The sequence below is a fragment of the Zalophus californianus genome, chromosome 12, assembly GCF_009762305.2.
Source record: "Zalophus californianus isolate mZalCal1 chromosome 12, mZalCal1.pri.v2, whole genome shotgun sequence".
NCBI classification, from domain to species: Eukaryota; Metazoa; Chordata; class Mammalia; order Carnivora; family Otariidae; genus Zalophus; species Zalophus californianus.
This window is the reverse complement of record NC_045606.1, coordinates 100,618,493-100,637,251: the sequence shown is the minus strand read 5'-3', so window position 1 is coordinate 100,637,251 and position 18,759 is coordinate 100,618,493. Positions and strand designations below refer to the sequence as shown.

General features: G+C 49.6%; 2 protein-coding genes and 1 long non-coding RNA gene across 3 annotated transcripts; 1 reads left to right on the top strand and 2 right to left on the bottom strand.

Moving 5' to 3' along the window:
- Positions 1–1,427: 1,427 nt before the first annotated feature.
- GIMAP5 (GTPase, IMAP family member 5) lies at positions 1,428–8,306 on the bottom strand. Its single transcript, XM_035723324.1, is given in 9 exon segments — positions 1,428–1,953; positions 1,955–2,002; positions 2,004–2,177; positions 2,179–2,232; positions 2,234–2,362; positions 2,364–2,470; positions 2,473–2,482; positions 3,935–3,991; positions 8,152–8,306. Coding segments are annotated over 8 exon segments (927 nt in total). The 5' UTR covers positions 3,986–3,991; positions 8,152–8,306; the 3' UTR covers positions 1,428–1,599.
- A 183-nt stretch (positions 8,307–8,489) lies between these two features.
- On the top strand, positions 8,490–11,057 carry LOC113911777. Its single transcript, XR_003516598.2, has 3 exons — positions 8,490–8,668; positions 9,108–9,253; positions 9,891–11,057. It is a non-coding gene; the product is annotated as an uncharacterized LOC113911777 (long non-coding RNA).
- A 3,000-nt stretch (positions 11,058–14,057) lies between these two features.
- GIMAP1 (GTPase, IMAP family member 1) lies at positions 14,058–17,736 on the bottom strand. Its single transcript, XM_035723323.1, has 2 exons — positions 17,633–17,736; positions 14,058–16,626 (listed from the first exon to the last, which is right to left on the bottom strand). Exons 1-2 carry the CDS (start codon positions 17,673–17,675, stop codon positions 15,758–15,760), a joined length of 912 nt encoding a protein of 303 aa, XP_035579216.1. The 5' UTR covers positions 17,676–17,736; the 3' UTR covers positions 14,058–15,757.
- Positions 17,737–18,759: the final 1,023 nt, after the last annotated feature.

Here is an 18,759-nt window from a genome sequence, read left to right as displayed (position 1 = left end):
ACATGTCTGGAGTCAGTTATGTGATACAGCTGTGAAGGTCAACATGGTACCTTTGTCACCAATAGAGGTTTGGAGATTGACACTTGGGTGTCACATCAAGTTCCTAAGACTCACCCCAGAATTAGGCATTTACCCATGCAGCCCCAGGCTGCCTCGCAGGACTGCAGGTCTCCCTTACAACCTGCTAAGAAGCAGAGAAGGAAGGGGCGGGGCAGCTGCCAAAAGGGAGAAGTCAGGGGCGGGGCCACCAAAGACCCTCTCATCTGATTTACTATTTCCAGTGAATTCATGACCTCTGTTCAGATTATACCCCAAGGTTTGCCCTCTTCTCTTTACTACCACTGAAATGTCTGGCAGGACCCTTTCCCCAAACTCTCACAGAGAGCACACATGATTGAACTGGATGGTACTGGGTTTGAGGTTCAGATGTTGCATTAGGTAGGATGCAGCTCGAAAACAAGAAATACACCCCCAGATGAACCCAGTGTGGTCTGCGGCGGGTTTCATAGAGCCTGTGGGGTGCGAAAGCCGTTCACAGTTTAAAAAAGTTGAAGACATCAAAGGAAGAATAATGTTTCATGACCACATATGAAAGTTACATGAACTTCAAAGGTCACCGTTTGTCAGGCTTTATGGGAAAGCGCTTGTGGCGGCTTTTGCACTGACAAGGCGGAGTTGAGTAGACTGGAGACATTTTTTTAAAAGATTTTTTATTTATTCCTTTGAGAGAGAGAGAGAGAGAGCCCGAGATAGAGAGCATGAGCAGGGGGGAGGGCAGAGGGAGAGGGAGAAGCAGACTCCCCGCTGATCAGGGAGCCTGACCCAGGGCTCGATCCCAGGACCTGAGATCCTGACCTGAGCTGAAGGCAGATGCTTAACTGACTGAGCCACCCAGGCGCCCCGACTATAGACCATTTTTAAGCCTAAATATTCACTATCCGGCACTGCCACTCCCGCTCTAAGAAATTATAGTTCCTTTATTTCCCGACCACTGAGTATTTCCCAGTGGCTGCTTTTCCTAAGGCTCAGCCCCCACCCTGTTGCACTGACCCCTTTCTCTCCTTCCCCCACCATGGTAGGCCCCCTCTGCACCTGTTCCCCGGCCTCTTCTCACCTCGGGATCTCTCCCCCACCTCCATCCTCATCATTCTCTCTCGCAGGGGTGGGGTTGGGGGTGGGCATCAGCTCTTATGACCAACTCTGATGAAATCAGGTAGGTTTCTGAATAAAATAAGGAAGATGCCACCGGCTTTTCATAAAACACCTGTCTCCCCCTCAACAGCCTGACGGCACAAAGGTGGGACAGAGGTGGGGCATCCCCACGGCTTCACCCCCCACCGCCTGCCTCCCAGCACGTCCCCAAACACTTCCGGACAGTTAGTTTCTCGTGTACCGTCACAATTTTTAACAAAACAAAAAAAGAAAAATAGTTTTTCCTTTGGATTTTATTGACCTAAGAGCACTTGAAGAAGATGGACAGTATGTCTGATGTGACGAAGAACAAAAGAACGTGAAATCATGTAAAAAACAAAGAATCTGACACAGACATGGCGACTCTGAAAAGATAAGTCAGCTGATTGCAGAAATCACTGAAAATGCTCAGTGTCCATGAGTAATACACAAGTTAATTAAAGCGGCAAGAAAAATCAAAATGCATATAATGAGGACAAAAGTTACCCCACTGCAAGAAAACATCCCTCTTGTGACTCTGAGCAGCGCCCCGCAGGCCCACTTACTCCTGGGGTCTCTCAGGTGTCGCCTTTGCTTTCCCAGCTGCGCCCGCACCCTGTCCAGGTAGCGCCTGTGCTCTTCCCCGCGGGCACAGCCGCCCCCTCGCCGCAGCCTCTGGGCTTCAAAGAAGAGGTCATTGCTGTGGAAGGCGCCCTCATTCTCCCTCTCCAGCCTCCCCACCACAGCCATCAGCTCGACCAGCTGCGCCTTCTGCTCCTCCCCCGGTGGCCATGTTGTTGAAGCCACAGTACCTCCTCCCACACTCCCCCACCCAGGCTCCTCAGGCTCTGGTTTTCCGTGTGTGTGACGTAATCGTGCAAGGACTCGCCGTCCAGGTCCTCCTTGTGGGTGAAGAGGACCACCACGTGCTTCATGGCTCCTGCCCCGAAGACCTCCTTCACCCTCCTCACGGCCACCGTGTCCTGGGCAGTGAAGCGCCCCAGCTGGGGTCACCAGCAGCAGTACATGGGGCCCCGGGGCAGAGAGCAGGTAGCAGTCCCCCGATGTCCTTGTACATCTCTTGGGTCTGAGCCTCTGCCTCAAAGATGGAGGGCGTGTCAACCACCAGGAGTTTCCTTCCGTTCCAGGTCCCTGTCTCGCCCTGGCAGGTTTTGGTCACAGGCTGGGTCCCCCAGCCTAGACTCAAACACTGGCTGGCGGAGAATGCTGTTCCCTGTGGCACTCTTCCCAGTGCCCGTCTTGCCCACCAGGACGATCCTCAGTGAGGTGGATGTTGCAACCAGTTATCTTCCTCTTGCCTATAAAAACAAATTTTTTGTGTCCCACTAAGTTAGTGATTCTTACGGTTTTCGGGATCTTGGACCTTCCATGATACCTCATGAAACTTGTGGACCTCCTCTCCCCCAAATCAATCCTATCTAAATACCTACAAAGTGTGTATACAACTTTCGGATGCCCGTGGATCACAGAAAACCTACGTTAGAAGCTCATGCTTGGACCACAGCCCAGGGAGGAAGCGCCCTGGGATCTCCAAGCACTTCCTCTAGAGCAGGGAAAACAGGGCTTTTCGGGGGAAAAGGACTGTGGTCCCCATGCTTTTCCCACAGATGGTGCTTTGGCCAATTTCACGCTACAGAATATAAGTTTAGAAGGATGGCAGGGGACGAGAAGCCACAAGTGAGAAAATATTATCCCCTCTTCTCCACCCCCACATCCCCATCATATCCCCACAGCAGCGCTCAACACATGCATCCGAACCTCAGGGGAAAAGGACAGCTCAGAGGTCAGAGGTTGCAGTGACCTCCCACCAAGGACCAGCTGACTGTCCCGGGTCTCTGCTCTTGGGGTGGGCACTTGGATCTTAAAAAGTGAGATGACAGAAGATCGTGAATGTCAAGGACAAAGTCTGGGAGATGTCCCCGGATGGAAGGCTAGTGAAGAGTGAGGAGCATTAGAAGCACAGGGTTGGAGGGATCTGGCGACCGAATCGCAGGATGATGTCTATAGAATGGTGTTGGGGAGGGTGACACTGAGCGAGAGTAAATCTTCAAGGGGTGGAAGGTGGGTGAGAACCCCAGGACTTTTAGAGTTCTTATGAGTTCAAATGAATTAAGTTCATTTCAGCCTCCTAAAATCTCTTAGTTTATTCCTTCTACTCTGTGTTGGTACTTCCTTTCCTTAAGTATTGGTAACAAGGATGATTCCTAAATCTCTACGGGAACTTTTCCTCTTTCCTGTTGGGAGCAGACCAGGAAAGAGAAATTGTTCTCACAGTCGGGTTCCAAATCCTTCAGACTCTGACTTGGGAGTTTCACTTCCACATTTCCCACCAATCACGTGTGGGTGACAGTGGATGGGGTGATGACCACAGGGAAGGTAGAGAGCAAGTGATTTTTGCCTCTTTCTTCTTCACTTTTTTTTAATTTTTATTTTCTAAAGATTTTATTTATTTATTTTAGAGAGAGAGAGAGAAATAGCATGATTATGAGGGGTAGGAGACAGAGAGAGTATGAAGGAGACTCCGTACCGAGCATGGAGCATGACACAGGGCTCGATCCCAGGACCCTGAGATCATGACCCGAGCTGAAACCAAGAGTCAGACGCTCAACCGACTGAGCCACCCAGATGCCCCTCTTCTTCACTTTAAAATAACAGGGTTTCTATCCCTGTGTTTGAGGTGGGGGTCGATGGAGAGAGAACGGCGACTCTCCCGGGTGCCCGGAGCTCCTGAGAACGTCCGGGCTTCCTTACCTTCAGCCATCGTTCCGTATCTGCCCCTCTGAAGCCCTTCCATCGTCTTCTGGAATAGAAAACAGGAAAGGAATAAAAGCAAGTATTCATATAGGAGTTGCTAAGGCCCTAAGAACACTTTTAATGCAGACATCTAAGAATAATTATCCTAGGATAAGCCATTTCCATTGCTACGTTTTTGAACTCATATTATACTTTTCAAATACCTATGACTAATTTAGGGCAAACCCCAGGCCGAAGCTAGCTTATGTTGACGCAATGCACTTGTTGCTTTTTCTTTCTCCAACTTGAAGTGAAATGAAAAAACCATTCTTCTGTGGAACCAGGAGTGGGACATTATTATTAGTGTTTGCGATCAAAGTAGGTGAACTCGCTAGAATACAGAGAAAAAACCTGCCTTGCTGTAAATGGCATTGGTTTGTCTGAAGTACTGAGAATTTCCAGTCCCAGAAGCTGTGTCAGATGGACATTCCAGGGGCAAAGAGGAAAGCACAAGTTTCCTTCCAGTGGGAGGGCAGAGTGGGAACAAGGACTCCTTCAGGGACTGACAGCAGAGGAAAGAGTGGTAGAGAGCCGGGCACTGACACCTTCCTTACCCCTTCCAACCCCCACCCCACACACCCATCAGGGAGAAGGTGGTGCCATAACTGAAGGGAAAGAATCAACATTCAGGACAAATTCAAGATAACCTCATCGCCTGCTCAGATTTTAATCCAGCTTCTTTCCTGGTGGGCTCTGGGTCCTCTGAGGTCTCCCAATATCATCATTTTTGTATCCCAGCAGATTTAACCAGAAATCGGCACAACCATTGATTGGCATGAAAGTTTCATTGCAATGAGACAGAATATTGGGTCTTTCTTCTTGGGGTTAGAAAAGGCAAGGGTGCACGAGACACGCAACGGTAATTAAGATGAGCTCTGAGGCTGCATTGCATTTATTCAGTTTTAAAGGTGACGTGGTTGTGAAACCCCCTTATTAAGTGGTGAAGTCCACAAAGTTATACAACAAATGGCCACCGTTTACCATGAACGAATGTAAATAGTTCGGCATCTGCTGCAGCTGCTCTGTTTGACCGAGAAGTGGAAACATTACACATACAGCTCCATCTACATTTTTCGGCTCCCCAGTGTCAGTCCCCCTCCCTCCTTCCTTCAGAGGGAGCCAATATTCTGAGGATTTTAAGGATCATACTCGTTTGTCTATTTATACTTCTACATACACATGTCTCTATAGATAGTGTATAGTACTGTGTTCTATTTGCAATTTTTTATGTAAATGATGTTATGTATGTAACGTTTTATCAATTTTTTTAAAGATTTTATTTATTTATTTAGAGAGAGCACGAGTGGGGAGAGGGGCAGAGGGAGAGACTCTCAAGCCGACTCCACACTGAGCGTGGAGCCCTTCCTGGGGCTCGATCCCACAACCCTGAGATCATGCCCTGAGCCGAAATCAAGATCGGACGCTTAATGGACTGAGCCACCCAGGTGCCCCTCAATTATTTATTAGCAGACGTTTAAGCTGTTTCAAACTACCTGCTTGCTTCTACAAACAATGCTGCAGAATAATCCCATCTCTGTCCCCCGGCGCACACGTGCAACAAATTACCTGGGGCAGACAGCTGCCGCCTGACTAGATATTGCCAAGTACGACCCCAGGATGGTTGGGCGAACTCCCACTGGCACCGGCCACAGAGGAGAATTCCCAAACCTGCACTTGAACTTGGTGACGTTAGACTTAATTTTTTGTCACTCTTAAGGGCGTAAGTAAGGACTCTGAATTGGTTTTAAACTTGCATTTTACTAATTACCCATTGAATGAAAATGTTTTTCATAGTTTATTTGTTATTCGGGTTGCTTCTGTTATAATGAAATAACTTTTGCTCCTTCTTCCATTCATGCAGTGGATGTTTTTGGCCCCTCCTTGGGGGAAACCATCCACTTCCAGGTTATCAGAATGTACGAAGATAACTTCCTTCCTTTGTTTCCTTTCTTCCTTTCCCTTCTCCCTCCTTTCCCCTGCTCCCTCCTTTCCTTAAGCCCCTGAGAAGAGCATTTTCCTCACCCTTTTCCCATGGGCTGTCCTAGCTTCCGGTCAATTAATCTGGCTCTGCTAAAACTGCTCAAATTCTCTGACATCTTTTGTACTTTAGATGGCATTTTCTGAGGTTTGGGAACCTCAGAAAATATGCTGGAATCCATCAATTCATGTGATAAGACAGTGATAGAGGTGAGGATGTTGACAATGGGCTTCATCATCGGAAGCATCCTCTCTGCAGCCATCTGTAACCTTCAGAGTTCTTCTGTCCGCGATTCTAATTGTCCTTCTAAATTCCCTGTGATGTGATCAAAATAGGTGTTGAACTGTCAACAATATTTGCTATTAGGAAATTGAACATCAAATGACCTGCCCAAGGTCACCAGATTGCCACACAATTAAGATTAAAAAAAGGGCAGGTGCTCCTTGGCCTGCAAATTCTCCTTGATTCCACAGGGGGTAAAAGAGATTCTTCTAAACAAATCCACTAGCCTCTCGGAACACCACATACAATGTTACATCCCGCAGTCAGGACATAAACTGATGTTGACAGGCTGGAAGCCTGCCTTAAAATGAACACAGAGAATTGTATGGCAAAACCTCGAGTGCACGTTTTTCTTCTTTTTTTTTTGAAAGATTATTCAAAAATAAAATTGCAGGAGGAAGGGGTTGCTCTGAATTGAAGCATTTCAGTTTAAAACAATCTGATGTTTTGACTAAGTGAGACCCAAATGGAGTAATGTGGCTGACACAAAATGCAGTGAACCTCAGGTTACATTAGCTGAGATGCAGCCAGGTGGTTCTCCTGAGCCACCTTCTGAGTGGTCAGACTGCAGGGGAGACATACGTTCCCCCTGAGGATAGATTTTTAGGCAGATATTAACAGATAAGAAAGTGTCAGGGCCGCCCGGGTGGCTTAGTTAGTTAAGGGTCCGACTCTTGATTTTGGCTCAGGTCATGATCTCAGGGTCGTGAGATCAAGCCCCCTGCCTGACCCGGTATCAGCTGTGGTGTCTGCTTGAGATTCTCTCCCTCATCTCCCAACCCTGCCTGGGTGCATGCTCTCTCTACAACAAAACAAATAAATGAAATCTTAAAAAAGAACGTGTCCAGAGGTGAGTCCGAAATGATATTGACAGAAAAGCCAAAATGAGTCATAGACAAAATAGTAACAGGATGGTAAAGCATCAGAAAAGACTGGAGGAAGCACGTATAGCTGCAGGAATGCAGTATGTGTCAATCTCAGAGTAGGCAAAAGTGAGACAACGGGGAATGGAGGCAGATTTCTCCTCCAAAGGAAAATTCTGCCTAATCGCCTCCAAAACGGGACCAGGTGTCAGCAGAGAGTGGCAAGCAGCGAGCAAGCGGAGATGATGACAGCATCGGACAGGGATAGTAGGAGGGTGTAGCTTAGGTAAGAGTTTAAGGCAAAGAAACATAATGTACATTCTGATTTTTAAATTATATGAGCCTGATTTTATTTTTTATTTTATCAAACTTGAGAAAGCAAGCTCTCTAATGCTGTTCTGGGAAGGATAAAAATATTTCTTGTGTGCCTTATTCATAAATATCTCCTTCACTCAACTGCCCAGTCCCTATATTTCCTGGTATGAGTGTCACTTGTTGGGTACTTTAGTCTTTGTGAGGTTGTGATGTGTCTTTCACTGAAGGGTTAACAGACAAAAGGATTGTTCCCATATGCCCTGAGCATAGTCTCTTTGCCTTAGAATAGAGTCCCTCCTCCTGTCACAGGAAATGCGGGGGGGGAGGGAGATTTGGGAGAGCATGGAATGGCTTCCAGAGCAAAGTCATGAGACAATGTCCCCTGAGGAGTCTCCTTTGAAAGGCTGGGTTCACGGGTGGTGAGAAAATAATGATTCCATATTTGCCATTTGGAACCCTGAGAATCCATCTTCCTCTTCCAGACAGACCTTTTGGACGAAGACTCGGTCATGAAATCGCTGGGTTGTGAGCACAGGGTCAGAGGTTCCCACCCTGTTTCCCGGCCACCCGAGTCCACTGTGCACGAAACTCTGACCATCACCGGCCGGGTCCAGTGCGGGGCGAACCCACAAGGGCGGTAGCCTGGGTGAGATCACAGCAGAGTCACCAGCCAGACCCGGGGCCCTCAGACCCCCAAAGACGCTGGGACCTGCACCGGGTTCCCCTTACCAGGCTCAGCGCTGCGGGCTCCGTGCTGGACGGCGGCTCCCCAGGCTACTCTCAGGGCGCAGGCCAGCTCTGGGCGGTGGGGAGCGGGCGGCTCCCCGAGGCTCTCGGGGCGCAGGCGGCTCTGGGGGGCGGGCGGGCGCCTCTGGGGCGGCTGCAGGTTCTCGGGGCCGCTCTCCAGGCGGAGAGGGCGCCGCAGGAAGTGGGGGTGGGGGTGTGGCTGGGGAGGAGCTGCGAGTGAAGCCTTAGGTTCCAGGGCTGGGCCTGGGGGCCAGAAGGCAAAGGGGCTTAGCGAGCGCGGCCCCCGCTCCGACCAGGACAGACCCCCGGGGTCCGCGGCGGAACTGCTGCCCTCAGCACCGGGAGAGCAGGGAGCAAGGGGCATGTGGCTCCCTTAACGGGTCGACTCCTGCCCCAGCCTGCCAGGGTCGCCATGCCTCCTCCCATTTGCTTTTTAGGACTCGTTGAAATAAGCAGAGCGTGGAAGTAGAGGCTCTGAAGGCAGTGATGGACCCCCCAGGTTAAGAAACGCCCCCATGACCTAGTGGGGCGCCAGCCACTCCCCTCAGCCCCTATGGCAGGAGCACCTGCTCCGCGGGACTCCCCAGACCCCTGGTCAAGGCTCTGTTTCTAGAATGCATGCTCCTGCCTACCAGGGACAGAAAGGCTGTGCTGGTCCACGGAGGGGCTGAAAGAACAGCTCTAAGGACGGGATTTGAAGGACTTGCCAGACCCCTTGTGCTGGCTGTCCCTTCTCTGTCCTCTGACAAACCAGCCCTGAGGGGCTTTAGGGGTCTGGAGCTTCTGGGTCCATTTATTGGGGGTGGGGGTGGGGGTGGGGTGGGTGGGGAGGGGAGGGTTGGGAGGCTGTGGCTCTTCTCTTTGTCTACTGATTGCACAGTTAAGGCTACAGTTATGAATCTAGAACAATTACTTTGCTTTTGTTTCTCTTGCCATAGGAAGCTGTTGGGGCCGCATCAAAATACAAAGCTTCTGCACAGCAAAGGCAACAATCCACAAAACTAAAAGACAACCTACTGTATTTGCAGCATCATTTAAAGAGCCACACTATGGAAGCAATAGATGAATGGATAGAGAAGATCTGGTATATATGCAATGGATTATTATTTAGCCATAAAAACGAAATCTTGCCATTTGCAACCTGGACAGATGTAAAGGGTGTAAGGCAAATAAGATCAGTCAGAGAAAGACAAATACCCTATGATTTCACTCATATGTGGAATTTAAGAAAGGAAACAAATGAACAGAGAAAGCAAAGAGATAACCCAAGAAACAGACTCTTAACCATAGAGAACAAACTGATGGTTACCAGAGGGGAGGTGGGTGGAGAGTGGGTGAACCAGGTCATGGGGATTCGGGGTACATTTAACATGATGAGCAGTAGTGAGTAACGTTTAGAACTGTTGAATCACTATATTGAACACCTGAAACTCACACAGCACTGTGTATTAACTACACTGGAATTAGAATTAAACAAATAAGCCAAAACCTGTTACGTTGCAAAGCAAGATCAGAACACAATACGTGCTTAGGCAGGGCCCGGTCTTGTCCTAGAGAATCTCCAGATTCCTTTCTGTTGCTATTGGAAGGTAGGCTTAGAATCACCTAATCATCATCGTCTGAGATTTTGGGGGGAATATAATTTAAAACAATCTCTTGCCAACTCGGAAAACCTCTCCATTAACATGGAAGAGAAAAAAACCAGTTTTATCTTTGAACAGGCATGAAACCAGAATGCGATGTGTATCACAGGCGGTCCTCCGAGAGATTGCAAAGACGAGGAGGTTGTAGGCTGCTGTGTAGCCAAGCGGATGCAGCCCACTACTTCCGTGCTCTCAGGAGAAAGTGCGACTACTCCTCAGGTAAGAGGCCCTGACAATACTATTTGTTACACACAGTTATGAGGAGTGTAGATTTATAGTAAATCTTGCAATCAGGGAGTGTGAATCCTCCAACTTTTTCTTGTTCAAAATAGTTGTAGTTCTTTGTTTTCTTTGTATAAATTTTAGAAGAAGCTTGTGAATATCTACCAAAAATCCCACTCGGATTTTGACTGAGATTGCGTTGCTCTGTTGATGAAATTAGGGGAGAATTGACATCTTAATAATATTGAATTTTCTTATCCACAAACATAGGCTATCTCTCCATTTATTTAGGTCTTCTTTGATTTTTCTCATCAACATTTGTAGTTTTCAGCATTAAAATCTTAGATTTATCCCAAAGTAGTTCATGGTTTTTAATGCTACTATAAGAGTGCTGATGATTTAATTCCAATTTCCAATGGTTCACTGCTGATAATGGATCCTTGCATGTTGACCTTGCATTCTCCTACCTTGCTAAGCCAATTTCTTAGTTCTGGAATATTTTTTCCCTTTTGGGGATTTTCTGCATAAATAATCATGTCATCTCTGAATAAAGAGAACTTTATTATTTCCTTTACACTTTTTATGACTTGTTTTTTTTGGTGGTGGTGGTGGTGGTGGTGGTTGTTTTCCCTTTCCTCATTTCACTGGCTGGATGTCCAATAGGATGCTGAACTGGAATGATAGGGTGGACATCCTGGCCTTTTCCCGACCTTAAGGGGAAAGTCTCCAGCCTTATGCTTCCTGTATTCTTACTGATTTTCTGTCTTTGTGTTTTACTGAATACTAAGAAAGGAGGTTAAAGTCTCCAAGTACACTTTTGGGTTTATCTGTCCTTTTGATTAGTTTAGGTTTTGCTTCATGTATTTTGAAGAAGTTTTAGGTGCACACATTTTTAGGATTATGAAGTCCTCCTGGTAAGTCGACATATTTATCTTTCTGTAATGTCTGTCTTTATCTTTTTCTTAAAGAAAGATTTATTTATTTATTCGAGAGAGAGAGAGAGACAGAGAGAGCATGAGCAAGTGGGGCAGAGGGAGAGAGAATCTCAAGCAGATTTCGTGCTGAGTCAGAGCCCGATGCGGGGCTCCATCTCACGACCCTGAGATCACGACCTGAGCTGAAACTAACAGTCCCGGTTGCTTAACTGACTGAGCCAGCCAGGCGCGCTTTCCTTTGATCATATTCCTTGTTTGTAACCTATTTTTCTATTAATATAGTGATTCAGCTTTCTTTTCATTAGGGTTTTCATGGTATTTCTTTACCCATCCTTTGACTTTTAACCCATCTATATGGTTGTGGTAGACACAATTCTAAGATGGGCCCCAAGCTCCGTTTGTTCCTGGTGTACGTGCCCTGGACTATCCCCTCCCCTTGAGCATGGGCAGACCTGTGAATAGGATGGAGGCCACTTCCCATGGCAAAGGTGAAGGGACTCTGCCATGGAATTAAGGTCCCTAAATGCTGGTTTTAGGTTAGTCAAAGGGGGATTATACCAGGTGGGCCTGACGTAATCAGAAAAGTTTGAAAAGCAAGAGCTTCTCCTGCTGGCTTTGAAGAAAGCAAATATTCCTTATTGGGAACCCCCTATCAAGAGGGGCAGCCTGGGACCCTCCAGGAGGACTGCAGTCCTACAACCACAAGCCACTCAATTCCGCCCACAACTTGAACGAATTTGGAAAACGATCCTGAACTCCCGATGAGAACGGTTGCATGGCTGACACCTTGATTGAAGCTTTGTGGACTCTGAGCTGAGGACCCAGTTAGGCCATGCCTGGACTCCTGACCCACAGGAACTGTGAGCTAATAAGCGTGTGTTATTTCAAGCTGCCACGTTTGGGGTAATTTGTGAGGCACCGAAAGAAAATGAATACATTGGTTCTATATATAGTGAGTTTCTTTTAAGTAACGTATGGTTGGTCTTGCTTTTTAATCCAGTCTGGCAGTCCCTGTCTTTTCAGGGGTGTTTAGACCATTTATCACAGTCTACATGTCAGTAATACTAGGCCACTTCACATGTGTTTAAGAAACCTACACTAGGATACTTACAATTTCTCCCTCCTGCGTGTCCTCCTATGTTATATGTTTGACTTTTACATACGTTGTAAGTTCCTCAAAACACTATGACTCGTTTTGTTTTTGACCGTTATCTTTTAGAGCTATAAAATGTAAGAAAATGGACTTTCTATTTATCTTCTTTTTTGCCACTTCTGGAGCTTTTTATTTCTTTCGGTAACTACAGATTTCTGTCTGGTATCACATTCACTCCTTTGGCCCGAAGAACTTCTTCCAATATTTGTTGTCCTGCCCGTGGGCCGACAGGAAATCAGCTAAGCTCCTGTGAGACAGCCTTTAGCTCTCCTTCACATCTGAACGCTATTTTTATTGTTCATAGAAATCTGGGATGACACTTTTGTTCTTTCGGTGATATACCAATATCACTCAGTGGTGTTCTGGACTGCAGGGTCTGACAAGAAATCATCTGTTCTTACACTCTTTATTCCTCTAATATAATCTGTCTTCCCCCCCGCCCCCGAGTTATTTTTAAGTTTCTCTCTTTATCTTTGGGTTTTAACAGTTTGAATGTGAAGTGCCTAGATTTTTATTTGTTTGTTTCTGTATTTATCCTGCCTGAACTTCCCTGGGATTCTTGAATCTGAGTCTTGGTGTCTTTCATTGTTTTTAGAACAGTCTCAACCATTATCTCTTCACTATTTCTTCTGCTCGTTCTCTCTCTTTTTCTTCTTCTGGTACTTTGGATACACCTGTTACCTGTTTGAATTTTTCACAGCTCTGGGACCCTGTTCTGTTTTTCTTCTTCTCACTCGTTTTTAACTGTTGTTTTCGTTTGGAGAATTTCTATTCTCTTATCTTCAAATTCACTGACTCCTTCATCAGCTGTGTTGAAGAAACTGTGTTGCTGTGCCTTCGAAGGACCACTTCATCTGTCTTAGTGCTTTTTATTTCTACCACTTATATTTGATTCCTGTGGTTTTCCCCTGTCTGTTGAAATTTCCCCATCTTTTAGTTCATGTTGTCCAGTTTTTGTTCAATCCTCGTTATTTTAAAATCCCTGTCCAGCTTCAGGACTATTTCTGCATCTGTTCTGTTGATTCTTTTTCATTATTTTTGCCTGCTTTATGAAAAAAAGTTTCATAATTTTATTACATTGTGGACATCATACGTAGAAGGAAAGTAGGAAATGAAATCAATAGTACTTATGCCTGGATACTGACCCCCTTTTTCTTCTGCCAGGCTGTTAGTGTGGGGTTTGAGTCAGCCGCCCAGGAGTTGGACTGGGTTGGGATGTTGCTGTAATTACCGTGGGAGCAGCTTAGGCCCTGTGTTTCTCTGGAGTTGCCTTGAGCTTAGGGTGGGCACTCAAATGCCACATGGTTTTACTGAGTGTTCTCATCCTGTCCACCTTCAGCTTCTAGTCACATCTACACAAGTGTGCCTCCCAGTGTTCCTCCAGGCCCGTCGTGGACGGCTAGTGCTTATTACTCAGTGCTCACGTGGCAGGTGCTGGCATGGGCGTGGTGGTGGCTGGGCGGTGGCATCTCTTGTCCTGGTCCGGCTTCGGGCCTAGGCGTGGCTTGTGCACCTGAACCTGGGGACTGGGACTTTCTCAGTAGGTCTGCCTGTATTAGGTTCTCTAGAGAAACGGAACCTATTGGATATATATCTTTTCACTTTTGCACCTTGTAAGTCTCTGGCAACTCATCCTACCCTACTTTATATTACCGCCAGCTCCCAGCTCTACACACACATAATGTGCAGTGTTTATTATCATGAATAAGAAATGTACTTATGGGTGTGAAATGGATCTTTCTATGAAATTTATTTATTTGTAAGTATGTATTGTTATGAAAAGATTCCTCTTGGAATTTTTGATTCTGTACCCCAGTCTTATAGAATTTAACCTATGAAGTGCTCACCATATTGTTTCATCCTACATGAAAACTATAAAGATTAATATTAATATCAACATCTCAAGAAAAAACTGAATGCCCTTGGGCATAAGGTCATGGAGCAGGTAAATAGGGGACGGCTCTGAAACACAAGCCCCCAGGCACATGCCACATCCTTACGATGCCCCAAGTGGCATTTTACCCATAGATGTCAAAGCCTTCCTTTGATTCAAGCGTATATTTGTATATGAGAATTTAAAAGTCATAATACTTCTATTTATTTTAAAATCACATTTCCATCTGCAAACAAGACAGACAGTAGGTAACGACATGTGGACACATGTATGTAAGAGAGTAGAAACATGAAAGAGAAACAGGTTAAAAATCAGCCCCACTGGTAAGCAGCCTTGGCCAATAGTGGGAGCTCATGCACACGTGGCCCCGGAAGGCCAAGCTGGGGATGCCGGCCATCCCCTCAACCCCAGCCCCTTCTCTGCTGCCTCTTGGGTTGCCAAGTTGCTCCTTCAACTTGTTAGAGCTGTTCGAATCCCTAGCTCAGAGCCCCTGTGTGAACCTGGCAGGGCTGCTGAGGATGCCAAAGAGGGGGATCACTAATAGAATTTTGCCCAGCCACGCATCATAGAGCCCAGCTCACTGCCACAGGGGCCTGAGGCCTCATGACCGCCGCTCACCCCGATGTCTATCCTGCTACCCCATTAAACGGGGGCATCTGAGCACAGGTGTGTAAGCCCCTCGTTCTCCAGGTGGAGCTGGGATGGCTCTAGGGCCCCTTTCACAACCACCTTCTCTCCCCACCCCTGAACCCTGGGCCAGGTGAGGAGGTGCCTCCTCTGGCGTCCAATCTTGACTAGAGCTTGGCTGATTTAAAGAGAAGGACTTCCTTTAAAGTGTTTTGTCACATTCTGAAATAGAAATAAGGAAATCCTATCAGTTGGTGACACAACCCAAGGATGGCGTCTGATTTTCTAATGATGTGGCGTTCAAGCACTTTCCTGGGCTGGCCCACCCGGACAAAACTCTACAGGACCAGCATACCCTCCTAATTTCAGCTGCTCTGAGGCTTGTGTGGGTGGGCCTGTGGCTCCCTCTCCTCTGCATTGTCTGAGAAGAGCCTGTTTTGTTTGTTTGTTTGTTTGTTTTGCATAAAAGTCCAGATCAATAACCACGTTGAAGACATTACCCAAACTTCTACTTCACTTTGGTAAGACAGGAACCATAATCAGTACTAGAAAATTGGAAAACATTATTTTCAGTATAGTTACATTTGTCTTTTTGGCAGTACATTACTGTAAAGTAAATAGACTGATTAATCAGAAGGAAACATTAACATGCATGAACCTGACATCTCTTTCACAGGGAATAATAAAACCCAGAAGGATTCCAAAGGCGGACGTGCAGCTGTATGTAAGAGCTAGATAGGCAGTAGGGAGGGTCGTGTCTGCTTTGGTCTGTTGGTGTGCCCCCAGTATGTTTCATATGCTGAAACCTCAGTGCCCAAGGGGATGGTTGTAGGAGGTGTGGTGTTTGGGAGCTGAGTAGGTGGGAAAGAGATTTTACTCCTCCTCAGCGCCAAGTACTTCGTGCCTTACCGGCCAGGCTCCCACTCCTTGGAAGGGCGGCCCCTGGGAGGGCCACGTCCCAGCGGAAGGTTTTGCGGGAGCCGGGCCCCGGCGGGACGCTGCCTAGGTAATCCCCGCCAGGGAAGGAGGAAAGAAGAGCCTGTGGGCCCCGAAGGCACACCGCACGAGCGGCGAAGTGATCATCAGTCGACGGGCCGAAGTCGTCCTTGGACTGTCAGTCGAGACTGACCTCCTGCAAGGCCTTTGGTCTCAGGCGCCAGAGCAGCAGGCCGAGGAGCAGCGCGCCCCCGAGCAGCACAAGCGCACGCCGCCACCCGCGCGGCGCCACCTCCAGCCAGCGCCGCCCCCGTCCCCGCGCCCGCGCCAAGCCGCCGGCCGCCAGCAGCTGGGCCACGCGCCGGAGCCTGAGGTCGGGGGGCGCGTGGCGCAGGGCCTCCGCCAGGCCGTACACGGCGTTGGTGAAGGGCGCGCCCGCGTGCTGCCGCGCCAGCCGCTCCACCAGCGCCAGCAGCTCCTCCACCTGCGCCTCGCGCGCCGCGCCCGCGGCCCGGTTGCTCAGGGCGCACACGCGGCCGCCGCACTCGGCCACCAGGGCCCGCAGCGCGCGGTTGTCGGTGTCGCGCACGTAGTCGTGCAGCGAGGCCCCCTCCAGGTTCTCCAGGCGGGTGAGGACGAGCACGGCCCGCGCCAGGACGCCGGCCCCGAAGAGCTCGCGGACGCCGCGCACGGCCTGCTCGTCCTGGGCGGTGAAGCGGCCCAGCTGGGTGACCAGCAGCAGCGCGTGCGGCCCGGGCGCCGACAGCAGGTAGCAGCGGCCCCGCTCGGCGCAGTCCGGGTCGGCGCGGCGGCCGTCGGCGCTGAAGAGGTCCGGGGTGTCGGTGACCTCGACGCGCCAGCGGGCCCAGCGGCGGCTCCCCAGGGCGCAGGTCCTGGTCACCGGGGTGGACGCGAGCCTGGACGGGAAGCGCCCGTGGCCCAGGATGCTGTTGCCCGTGGCGCTCTTGCCCGCGCCGGTCTTGCCGGCCAGGATGAGCCTGAGCCGGGGCTCGTGCGCGGGCGGCGCGTCGTCCGGGTCCTCGGAACCTGTGAGGACACAGCAGGCGTGGGCTGCCCGCCTCGGACCCGCCTCCCGCCCCGGGGCCCCGGGGGCGCCTGTGGAACACGGCAGAGCACCAGGCCTTGGGCTTCTGCTTCTCCGACCGAGCCTTTCCTAGGGGGTCTGGTCAGAGCTTGTTCCGCCCCGGGGCGTCTGTCCCCATGTCTCTTGCTCTTTGGCCTCAGCACAGGCCCCTGGCCCCGCTCCAGCAGCTGGTGCGCATCTCTCTGGAGGGCACCGCTCCGTGATGGCAGGCCCTGACTCCGCGGACGTGCTGTCTGGGCCCGCACGCGGTGCAGACCTGTTGCTGCTTGACACCTGCCCTGGCCTCTGGGATGCTTCTCCGGGCGCCGTCCCCGCGTCCCAGCCAGGAGAGGCGGGAGGGCACGGAGGCCTGGGAGTGAGGGGCTGTGTGCAGTCCCGGCCACCGCGCGTTGGAATCACAGCCGCAGCGTGTGCCCGCCGTGTAACCGTGGGGAAGTTGCTCCATCTGAGTGTTAAACGTCTTCCGCACAGATGGGAGTGGTGACAGAGAGTTGTTTCTCCCGGGGTTGCTCAGAGGATTAGGGGGCTGGTCTCTTTCCTTCTTCCCTCCTTCCCAATTGCCCTCCTCCTCCCCAGCTCTCACACCTGCTGCCAGGAAGATACCTGTTAAGCCCCCATCCTTGTTCTCTAGCACATTCTACCTGGTAAATCGTGTTCCTTCTAGTCCATGGTCTCATTCCCTCCACCTCCTCTTGTGTGGGGGTCAGAGTAGATTTCTCATCCTCGGTTTACCCTCTGGGTTGGGAGGCACAGACTAGTCAAAGCACTTAATATCGCACAGTAGGGCGGGGCGGAGATGCAGCACAAAGGCAAATCTGGGCTCTTGCTGTTTGAGCCCAGCATGGAGACACCTCTGGGACTTGTGTCTGTTCAGTCTTGAGTTGGCACGTCCCCTTGTTCCCCAGAGCTGACCCCCGAGGCCAGTACACACCGCGAGGCAATTCTTACCATAGGCATTTTCTTCATCTCTTGCCATCTTCCGTCCTCCCATTTGCCTGAAAGAGCCCCAAAGACAATTTGTTCATTCATTCATTCATTCATTCATTCATCCATCCATCAAATAGGTATAACTACCTACGTGGGTCAGGCAAGGTCCAAAACGCTGGTGGTACCCCAGTGAAAAGGTCAAGGCTCCTGCCTTCCCCTGACATCAGCATATGGGGAAGAACCACCCTGGGAGGACCTGGCTGGCGTTGGCCCGGTACCGGGAGAGCATTTGGTGACTTTTCAGGGACCTCGAATGGAAAAAGCAGAGGGCAGATGATAGCAGGTCCTCTGTATCAGAGAGTGAGCTTTAGATGCTAATGTTTTCCCAGGTGATTCTGTGTCAGTGACATAAGCTGTAGGTTCTGAGTTTTCCCAGGAGATGCCACAGCCAGGGGAGACTTTGGAAAACCCTGAGCATCGGAAAGTTTGCTCAGCGACTTAGGAACCACCTTAGGGCAGTCGGCCTGGGGCAAAAACAAGAAGAGAATTTGCATTTTGTTTGTGGAAATTGGAAAGAAAACATCCCTCCCAAGCTGATCTGAAGAGCCCGTGATCTGCTCTCAGCAAACCGAGTAACTGGGCTTGTGTCATTTGTCCAAGTTTGATCTGTGCGCCTGGGGAGACGGGCCACTGCCCTCCAGCTCCTGATGGTCTTGCCCCAAATCTGAGGCCTCTCCGACTAAGTGATTATACCCAATTCCCACGTGGTTTAATACAGTGAAACACTTCGCGATGACGTTTGTCTGAGCACACGAGAGCCTGGACACAGGCGCGCAGCCCGTCCTCCGTCCGCCTCCCCGGCCCCCTGTCCCGCTCGCCCCCTACTCGGTGGGCTGCTCCGCAGAGAGCGGGATTCGGCACCTTTCCTTTCCCACCTGTGTGCTTGCTCCTCTGACCACTGATTCTCTCCCACGTGTCTGAGTCCTGTCTGTGCCTCAGCATCCATTTCACGTCTACCTCTTCATGGCGACACCTGCTTACTGTGGGTGACCGTGTTCTGTCCCGTGGGCACCACATGAGGAAAAGCAGAGGCAGGGGCTGCTGGATAACTTGTCTCTGGCCAGAGGACTCAGGTGACAGGTTTGCCT